The 10,962-nt window shown below is 39.1% G+C and overlaps 1 protein-coding gene across 1 annotated transcript; it reads right to left on the bottom strand.

Moving 5' to 3' along the window:
• Positions 1–205: 205 nt before the first annotated feature.
• LOC147468465 (uncharacterized) lies at positions 206–1,459 on the bottom strand. The gene is made up of 2 exons (XM_086554354.1): positions 816–1,459; positions 206–602 (listed from the first exon to the last, which is right to left on the bottom strand). Exons 1-2 carry the CDS (start codon positions 1,426–1,428, stop codon positions 583–585), a joined length of 633 nt encoding a protein of 210 aa, XP_086410480.1. The 5' UTR covers positions 1,429–1,459; the 3' UTR covers positions 206–582.
• Between the last annotated feature and the right edge of the window lie 9,503 nt (positions 1,460–10,962).

Here is a 10,962-nt window from a genome sequence, read left to right as displayed (position 1 = left end):
TCAACACAAATATATACCCTAGCATTTGAAATGAAAACTCCTTACATCCTAAAAACATTGATAAACATTTATAAGATGACGATGCGGCGCGACAACGCGATTTACGTCGTAGAAGAGCAGATAGAAGTGCAGCGAATGATTCTGGTGGCATCTGGAAACTGCAACTAATGTTTATATTCATCTTTTCAGGCCAGGGGATGCTGGAATGGCCTGATATCGTTCCAGGTTGATAAGGCATCCACTTGTCATGCTGCTACGTCGACCCGGAAGCAGCGAGATGATGAAGCGGCGCCAGAGTCGTATCTAACGTCACTCGATGTCGCCAAAGGGGTTGCCAGGGGTCACTGGTGTTTCAATATTGCTTCCTCGCTCAAGATACGTTCCTGCAAAGTCATGGCGTTCAATTTCAATCTTAATTGAGGCAGGGCGCACCTTTATGTAACGTAATCGAGGGCGATTGCGCATGGACGGCGCCGTCGACCGCGACAACTCCTCCACCACGGCGTCGGGTAAATGAAGGGTAAGCTGGTGAAAGGAATAGCAGGTGAGGAACGCCAGCCTGGTTCCAATTTTGCTGCTTGACTAGAGTCTCGGCCTATGCCCTGCGAGAAGGAGTACAGTATGAATATTAGGGTTTACAAGATGGTCATATGCATAATTAACGTGGTATAACAAAACAAACAGTGCCACGACCCAAAGAGAAAGGCAACGCCGAAAAATCAACCCCAAAAATAATCATAAAATAAACAGAACACCAAAGGCCTCGAGACTCGCTCGTACCGTTTGCTAGGGTTGCAAATTTACTCCTGCCGTACCTGGATCCTCGTCACTACCTGGATCTGATGCGAAGATATCGTCATCTCGGGCGTATGGGTCATCGGGCATAAATTGAACCTCAGCACGTGCAATAAAGGCGCGAAGTCGATTAGCGTGCATCTTCATATCTCGAGTCCGGTCATCTGGGTGTTGGATGACGTAGGATGCCGGTCCTATCTTCTTTAGAACTCTCACGGGACCGATCCATCTAGGCGCGAGAGCAAGATTCCCACCATAGTTTGGTGTGCCACGTAGTAATACCAGATCACCTTCCTTAAACTCATGCTTACGGCGAGCTCGACGATTGTAGTCAGCAGCCCATCTTTCCCTTGCCTGTCTCGTCGCTGAGAGGGCTGTATTACGTGCCGTCTCCAAGTTCTGACGAAAAACTGGGGCCACATCCTCGTCCACTTCTTGCAAATTCGTACCAACGACTGGAAAGAAGAGATCTCGACCGGTAAGAAGGTATAACGGAGTATCACCTACACTGCGATGCACTGAAGTGTTAAGTGCAAACCGGACGTACGGCAGCAGATCATCCCAATCCTCTGGATGGTCCATATGAAGTGTAGCGAGAGCATCTTTCACCACTCGGTTGACTCTCTCTACCATACCATTAGCCTGGGGGTGGTATGCTGTAGAATACATCGTTTTAGTCTTCATAATTTCACACACCCTCTGAAATAACGTATTTTTAAATTCTCGGCCGTTATCTGATAAGAGTACTTTGGGCGGCCCGAATAAAGTGATAAAATTGTTTATAAAAGCATCAGCTACAACCTCTGCATCCTTAGAAACTAGCGGAATCAATTGAACAAATCTGGTGAAATGGTCCACTATGACCAGCACAAATCTATTACCTTTATCCGAACTACCCAGATCCAACAAATCGGCAGAAACACGTTCCAAGGGAGCACTTACATCAGGCATATGCTGAAGCATAGCACGGCTAGCTAAACCCTTTCGTTGTTGACATGCTGCACAAGACAGTACGTATCGTCTAGTTTCAGCTAACATTCCAGGAAAATAGTATCGATCTCGTAGACGACAGTAAGTACGAAAGATATCTGGGTGTGCAGCTGTTGGATCATTATGAGCATACTCTAGGGCGTGTTCTCTTAGACTCCTAGGTATCACTAACTGACAAATCAGACGCTCTGGAAGCGTTCTAAGATGATACAAAACATCGTCCCTCAACTCAAATTCATCCAGAGGCAACGGAAGTCGTCTCCTGGGGAGCCTCTCTTCAGATAGGTACCCTATCAATTCACTCCACAAGGGGTCCCTGCGCTGTTCTGCCGCCACTCTCTGAGGATCCAAAAGTGGATTAGATTCCTGATTAATGGGATTAACATTCCTACTTAAGAGATCTGGGACGTTATGAGCACGCCCCGGTTTGTAACTAAGGACATAATCATAACACGAGAGCTCGTGACTCCAACGAGTCATCCGCGCAGATGCTGTGGGCTGCTGAAACACAGATACCAAAGGCCTATGATCAGTGAATATCAAGAACTTGCGACCATAAACATATGGGTGGAAATGACGTACCGCCTCCACCACGGCAAGAGCCTCTAAATCAACTGTGGCGTAATTCCTTTCTGCATCACGGAGCTTTCTCGAAAAATAAGCTACAGCATGAGGGGTGTCGTCATCCGCTTTCTGGATTAGACATGCACCAATTGCGACTCCAGAGGCATCTGTATGGACTTCAAAACTACGGGAAAAGTCAGGCTTCCTCAAGCAAGGAGCCGATGTCAACGCTTTCTTTAAAGTCTCAAACGATTCCTGTTCACTTTCCTTCCAACGAAATTTAACATCTTTACGAAGTAGGTGGGTGAGGGGAGCTGCTACTTGAGCATATTGTGGAATATGCTTCCTAAAAAATCCTGTAGCACCCAAAAACTGCCTAACCTGACGAGGGGTTCTAGGAAGTGACATTTTTGATATCGCTCTGACTTTCTCCGGGTCTGGAAGAATACCCTTGGGTGTTACCAAGTGACCCAAGAAGATAAAGGTGTCGACTGCAAAACGACACTTAGCCACATTCAGTCTGAATCCCGCCTGTGACAAAAGGTCCAATACCTCACTTAGGTGTTCAAGGTGCTCCTCGAATGAATTAAAATAAATCACTACGTCATCAAGGTATGCCAAAGCATGCTTACCTAATATTGGATTCAAGACGGCGGAAATGGCACGCTGGAAAGTGGACGGAGCCGTAGTAAGCCCAAATGGCATGCGCTTAAATTGAAACAAGCGAGCTCCGTCGCTGAATGCCGTCTTCGGACGGTCCTCGGGCGCGACTTCTATGGTCCAATATGCCGATTTAGCATCCAGCAAGGTATACCACTGGGTTCCCGCGAGTTCATCTATCGCCTGATCCATCCTGGGAATAGGGTAAGTATCGTTAGTAGTGATTTTATTCAGATGTCGATAATCAACACAGAATCTGGTTGAACCATCTTTCTTACGAACTAAAACAACGGGTGAAAGCCAAGGAGAGGAGGAATGCTCAATAATGCCGTCTTTTAACATTTGGTCGCACTCTGACCGTATGTGAGCTCGAGTGCTTTCAGGCAATCTCCACTGCTTAGTTCTAATGGGAACATCTGTGGTAGTATGTATATGATGCTGTAGATGAGGTAAGACTCCCATCGGAGCGTCAGCATCAAAAAGTGCAGAGTATTTCTCCAATAAGTGCAAGATCTCACCTCGTCTAATGGACGAAAGATGGTCTAATTCAGCTCGTGGAATCTCCATCATTGGGTCACCATCCTTACCAATAGTAGACACTTCAAACGAGCACTGTGGGAAAACGTCAAAGTCATTTGAAGAATAGCCAAAATCACCTAAGCCAAAAGAGTAATCAAAATCATCTTCAAAATCAGTAAAGTCAACATTGGAAGGATTGCTTACCTCCTGCACCACGCACTCAGGGTGAATCTGTTTGGTACCTAAATTGTCATTTCGATCTGTCGAGGGGTGCGCACGGGTATGAGAAGTGAAAACTTCTGTTACCGGAGACAAATTGGCCAACCTGAAACCTTGCTCAAGAACAACTGGCGTCCCATGATCATTGACCACCCAGACATGGCAACGTCCATCAGCTATGTGCACAACACTGTGTGGTATTAATACCTGCGCTGTCCTTCCCACGATTTCTGCCAGAGCTACGGAAGCATCTGTGACATCGCAAGGGATGAAACGACCGGCCTTCGGAGGGCATGTGATCGTATGAGCGCATTCTGCTGCCAAGGCCTCGGATGCGGCGTCACTTCGACGGCACGTAATAGGCAGGCGGTAGCGAGGCAGGGATACCAGGCCTAGGGAAGCAGTGTCGGTGTAGTAAACCGGTAGCTTAACCCTGTTAAAGAGAACATAGCTGTGAGCAGGTGAGTGATTAAAAATGAGCCGAAAATTGAACCGGCGGATAAAGTCTATGCCAATTAACATGTCTCCCGGGAAGTTAACATCATCATCCACAACATAAACCTGGTGACGGCACCTTACCCGATCTGAGATTTGGAAAGTTAGCATCGTTACCTCCCTTGTTTGAAAAATGGTACCTGCAGCACCTCGCAGCGGTCTCTCTGACGGTTGCGAGCTGAAATTAGGAAATTGTTTTAGAAAAGACTTTCTGATTAGAGTGACTTCACTACCACTATCAATGAAACATACCGTTTTGGTTTTATTAACTTGAAGCTCCACCAAAGGTCGTCCAGTTTTGACCTTATCTGAGATGGGAGCAGAGTCACTTACTGGCTTAGGATCTCTGTGGGTGATCGGTTGTGTTCGCACCGATGTTTGAGCGGTTGTTGACTTGCTGCGGCACTCGATCGCCTCGAAAAAAACAATTTGAAGCTAAATGACCTTGTCTGTTGCATCTTATGCAATGTACAGTAGCTCGTTGGGCTGCCCAACAATCACGAGTATCATGAGTGTCGATCCTATGAAAATTACAATACTGAGAAGGAGATACAGCTTGTTGCTTAGGGGTAGGTAAAATTCTATTACCCTGAAAATGAAAAGCTCTCTCCCTGGCAACCGAAGTAGTTTTCTCCCTTGAAGAGGAAGAAGGACGAGCACCTGCCATATCAAAGGTGACAGGGGGTTGCTCAACTTTTCCAGCATTGCATCGAAAATGCCAGAGTTTTTGGGCTGCTTCTACTAGTGTATACAAGGGCTTGTCTTCCGTGAGTATAAGCTTTTCACGGAGCCATGTGGGTAAACCTTCGAGAAATGTACGCCTCATTAGAACATCTCGGGCCCCTAATTCTGAGGAATAATCCCTAATCCCTTGGCATACAACCGTTTCAATGGACAAGAAGAAACCTCGGGGAGTCAGAGCACCAAGAGTATAACTATTTAAATGCTTAAGGAAATCTGTTGAGGAACACGTTCCACGCAACCTTAGCCTTAAAGCTTCTTTGAATTCTACCCAGGAAGAAATGTTATCAAAGATGGCTGAATTAACAATAGCATCCGCTGCCCCACGACAACTAGTGCGTGCCGCTCGAATCAACACAGTATCTGGTGCATATGGATGAGCATTTTCTACATGACGCAACCAGGTTTCTAATTCTTGGTTTCTACGGAGTGGTTGCGAGGCTGGAATCTCGGCTTTAAAATGAGGAATTGGCTCACGAATGGTTACAAGCTCTGACCTTGATAAAGCATCAGATGGATTAGAGGCAGGACGAATATTGTGATCTGAACTTGTGCTAGCACCTACATTAATTAGCCTAGACAAAGTCGTACACTGCTCTTGGACAGCGAGAAATTGCGTCTGGAGGGCCTCGTACTTCTGTGACAATTCCTCATACATGGTTAACCCAATAGTACCCCTTTGTTCTCCATCTATCAAAGTACTATTCCCTGTAAGCGGTTCAGTCGGATTGCTACCTGACGAATCCAAATGTTCATCTGTGTCTGTTTGCCTGTTCCTGGTCCGCTTACCCATTTTCAAGTTATGAATATGAATTTAAAGATTCGCGATCGGTTTTAGCTACAACTACTGACAACACACGTCTCTCGACCCTAATTAATTGAATGAATTAGGAGGTAACCACTAGATCGCATCCCACCGCTGGACACCAAATAAACAGGTGTAGTAGTGCGGGACGCCCTATACCCGTGGCGAATAGGCGTAGTACCGTTGAATACCAAATAGACGTCCTGCCTACCACTAAATGTAGTGTGCAGATATACTTAATGACAGTGCAATGGCTCAATGCCAAATGAGTATAATATGGAGATGTGTGATGATGAGTATATGCATAGAATTAGCCCGCTTGGCACGTCACTCTTCCTTTGCTGCCATCACCCAGTTATACGTCTGGGAACGTCATGTGTGTGTGGGGGTGTAAGAATCGTGTGCAAGAGAGTGTAAGGGAAAAACAGGAATGTGGGCGTGGATGTATGTGTGTATAATATGCGTGTATGAAAGTGGTTTGGTAGCGTGCGAACCGAGGGGGCGTGGTGGGTGTATGAGATGTGTGAATGTATGAACGAATAACTGAACGAATGTGTGAGTGAGTAAACAGTTGAGAGACTGCGTGCTTAAACCGACTCGATGTGTACTAATTATTCATATATGTGCGAGTCTTCAGAGTAATCAACATGTAGCTGGAGATTTCAACCATAGGTAAATAGTAATCCTAGAGTCCATCATCTGAGGCGACTTCAACTCTCAGGTAAGTAGTAATCCAAACCTTTAAAAACAATGAAACCAGCTTCCAGCTAAGTACATAAGTTTCTTCTGTGACCAAGTTTCTTTTTAATAATTTATAAATCAATAGGCCAGGAGTATACCCATCGCTCATTCACATATACTGGTGCAATAGATTTAATTTGATAATTATTTTAACGTATGCTCAACCTGCCAGTATTATCAAGATAGAGTTGTATTATTATACTATTGTTAATATCTTTTTTCTTTTCCAGATACAGAATTCAAGTTAATCTTTATATTCGGATAAAATATTTGAATAATTCTCTTCAGATGGAAAGCTGAAATTGATCTCTTCGTTTCAAATACAATATTCAGATTAATACTTTTTTTTTCCAGTTTTAAGGTAAAGTATTTCGTATCCTCCTTCAGCCAAAGTATCCACAATGAGAAACAAATTAAAATGATTTAAAATGAATATACAAACTTTAAAATAATAATCATTCACTCGGTATTTAAAACATATGATTCAGAAACACTTCACAGGTAATTTCGTTTATTATGTGCAGAAATACCGTAATCATTAAATAACAGAATAATTGACATACATGTAAAAATAAATGAACTTTATATTTGTTGGCCTTTGCTCCACAGACGTTCACTCTTAGACACCGTTCAAGATGTGACATATATATACATAGAAATATCCGATGGTATACAAACAGTAGCAAAAGGGACCTTAACTAACACAATAAAAATAGATAGATAGCGAAACGAATCAACTTAGAAATCGGGGTTGATGTCGCCCCAATAAAATTAATCTAAAATGGATGTGGAGGCGGAAATACCGGAATGATACTAGGCAATATCCTAAAGACTGAATATAGATTAACTTAATAATTGTACTAAAATAACTGCGTATAGGGGCAAGCAGTTATAAACAATTAAAAGAAACGAATTATTAGCTTGACTAATATAAATGAAATATGGCGAATTGACGCAGTCACATAGATGACACCACAATATATAGTTTTCTGCAGAATTTAGTCACGAATAAAGTAAAAAAAAAAAGGCACTTTGTCTATGTTATACCTGGCGTTAATTTTGATGCAATAATCACCACTCTCGACCTGAATTTCACAACTGTACACGACCAATAACTTATCTGGTTGCTGGACGAGATGGAAAAATCAGCCAGGGTACTCGAAGAGAGAGAACAGAGCTTTCTGACAAGACAAGCGTGTTGAACAAAGGCTGGAAGCGGGCCCCGCTGGAAGCCCACGTGGCAGCTCTTATATACAGAGCTTTCGAGTTATCTTAAAATACTACGTAAAGGTAAATAAACACGTAAAATAACTAAAAATGAAATACTGTTCTTAAAATGGAATTAGTGAAAAATAAAAATGACTCTTAAAACGCAGAGGTAAAAGAATTAACGAAAATAAAAACAAACCCGAATGTAAACAAAAGAATGTCGGGAATAAAATACGCTAAAAAGGCGTAAAAGCTCTTAAAACTGAAAAAATAAGTAAAAATGCAAAACCGATTAAACGTCTAAAGATGCTGCTGCTTAAGAAACAACCTCCCGACCTTCTTTATGCAATAAAAGCTCGAATGTTCTGTGTACAAAAGATTACGTATTGCAGTGTCATCAACACAAATATATATCCTAGCATTTGAAATGAAAACTCCTTACATCCTAAAAACATTGATAAACATTTAAAAGATGACGATGCGGCGCGACAACGCGATTTACGTCGTAGAAGAGCAGATAGAAGTGCAGCGAATGATTCTGGTGGCATCTGGCAACTGCAACTAATGTTTATATTCATCTTTTCAGGCCAGGGGATGCTGGAATGGCCTGATATCGTTCCAGGTTGATAAGGCATCCACTTGTCATGCTGCTACGTCGACCCGGAAGCAGCGAGATGATGAAGCGGCGCCAGAGTCGTATCTAACGTCACTCGATGTCGCCAAAGGGGTTGCCAGGGGTCACTGGTGTTTCAATATTGCTTCCTCGCTCAAGATACGTTCCTGCAAAGTCATGGCGTTCAATTTCAATCTTAATTGAGGCAGGGCGCACCTTTATGTAACGTAATCGAGGGCGATTGCGCATGGACGGCGCCGTCGACCGCGACATTATATATTGCATTTTTTTTTCTTGTAATTTTTTTCTCGCAATTCCTTTTTCCTTTCATATAACGAAAATCATCGCGTTTAACTGTAATCCGTTTCATTATCAGAATGGCTCTAACCTGTATTTTATTTTATTTTTTTGAGGATCGTATTTTTTTTTCTTGCACCTTTTTTCTTGCAATTGTTTTTTTTCAATTCCTTTATATATTTTAATATGTATTTTAATATGCATTTTAAGCATTTTTTTTATGGCACCTTCTTTCTTGCATTTTTTTTTTCAATTCCTTTATTCTAATATCTATCTATATGCATTTTAAGTATTTTTTTTTCTTTTTTTTTCAATTTTTTAATTCTAATATTTAATATATAATATATTTTTTAATATGCATTTTAAGCATTTTTTTTCAGGATCATATATGTTGCATTTTTTTTCTTGCACCTTACTTTTTTTCAATTCCTTTATTCTAATGTCTAACATCTAATATATATTTTAATATGTATTTTAATGTGCATTTTAAGCATTTTTTTTTTCAGGATCATATATATTGCATTTTTTTTCTTGCACCTTTTTTCTCGCAATTGCGTTTTCCTTTAATATAACGAAAATCAGCGCATTTAACTGTAATCCGTTTCATTATCAGAATGGCTCTAAGAGGTTTAGATATTTTATATATCTCTTTTTCAGGATCGTATATATCAAATAGATTTTTTTTTCGTGCATCTTTTTTCTCGCAATTGCTTTTCTTTCAATTTTCTATTCTAATATCTAATATATATATATTTTAATATGTATTTTTAATAATCATTTCAAGCATTTTTTTCAGGATCGTATATATTATTTACATATTTTTTCTTCATCTTTTTTCTCGCAATTGTTTTTTTTTTTCAATTCCTTTATTCTAATATCTAATATATAATATATATTTTAATATGCATTTCAATATGTATTTTAAGCATTTTTTTCAGGATCGTGTATATTACTTTTTTTTTCTTGCACCTTTTCTTCTCGCAATTCCTTTTTCCTTTAATATAACGAAAATCAGCGCATTTAACTGTAATCCATTTCATTTTCAGAACGGCTCTATCGTGTATTTTTTTTCAGGATCGTATATATTACCTGCATATTTTTTCTTGCACCGTTTTTCTCGGAATTGCTTTTTCTTCACTTCAATTATTCTAATATCTAATATATAATATATATTTTAATATGTATTTTTAATATGCCTTTTAAGCATTTTTTTTTTCTTCTCAGGATCGTATATATTTTAAGCATTTTTTTTTCAGGATCGTATATATTGCATTTTTTTTCTTGTACCTTTTTTCTCGCAATTTCTTTTTCCTTTCATATAACGAAAATCATCGCGTTTAACTGTAATCCGTTTCATTATCAGAATGGCTCTAACGTGTATTTTATTTTATTTTTTTCAGGATCTTATTTTTTTTTTCTTGCACCTTTTTTCTTGCAATTGTTTTTTTTTTCAATTCCATTATATATTTTAATATGTATTTTAATATGCATTTTAAGTAATTTTTTTATGGCACCTTCTTTCTTGCAATTTATTTTTTTCAATTCCTTTATTCTAATATCTATCTATATGCATTTTAAGTTTTTTTTTTTTCTTTTCTTTTTTTTCAATTTCTTTATTTTTATATTTAATATATAATATATTTTTTAATATGCATTTTAAGCATTTTTTTTTTTCAGGATCATATATGTTGCATTTATTTTCTTGCACCTTTTTTCTCGCAATTGCTTTTTTTCAATTCCTTTATTCTAATGTCTAACATCTAATATATATTCCAATATGTATTTTAATGTGCATTTTAAGCATTTTTTTTTTCAGGATCATATATATTGCATTTTTTTTCTTGCACCTTTTTTCTCGCAATTGCATTTTCCTTTAATATAACGAAAATCAGCAAATTCAACTGTAATCCGTTTCATTATCAGAATGGCTCTAACGTGTATTCTATTTTATATATCTCTTTTTCAGGATCGTATATATGAAATAGATTTTTTTTTCGTGCACTTTTTTTCTCGCAATTACTTTTCTTTCAATTTTCTATTCTAATATCTAATATATATATATTTTAATATGTATTTTTGATAATTATTTTAAGCATTTTTTTCAGGATCGTATATATTATTTACATATTTTTTCTTGCATCTTTTTTCTCGCAATTGTTTTTTTTCGAATTCCTTTATTCTAATATCTAATATATAATATATATTTTAATATGCATTTCAATATGTATTTTAAGCATTTTTTTCAGGATCGTGTATATTTCTTTTTTTTTCTTGCACCTTTTCTTCTCGCAATTCCTTTTTCCTTTAATATAAC

Source organism: Penaeus japonicus, unplaced genomic scaffold, assembly GCF_977035675.1.
Source record: "Penaeus japonicus unplaced genomic scaffold, GWHDUDI00000001_assembly GWHDUDI00000029, whole genome shotgun sequence".
Classification (NCBI taxonomy): domain Eukaryota; kingdom Metazoa; phylum Arthropoda; class Malacostraca; order Decapoda; family Penaeidae; genus Penaeus; species Penaeus japonicus.
Note: the sequence above shows the minus strand (reverse complement) of the source record. Positions and strands in the feature narration are given on the sequence as shown.

Coding starts and splice junctions, on each gene's coding strand:
- LOC147468465 (XM_086554354.1), bottom strand. CDS start 1,428: ATGGTAGAGAGAGTCAACCGAGTGGTGAAAGATGCTCTCGCTACACTT. Junction 603..815: donor AGGTAGTGACGAGGATCCAG/GTACGGCAGGAG, acceptor TCCTTCTCGCAG/GGCATAGGCCGAGACTCTAG.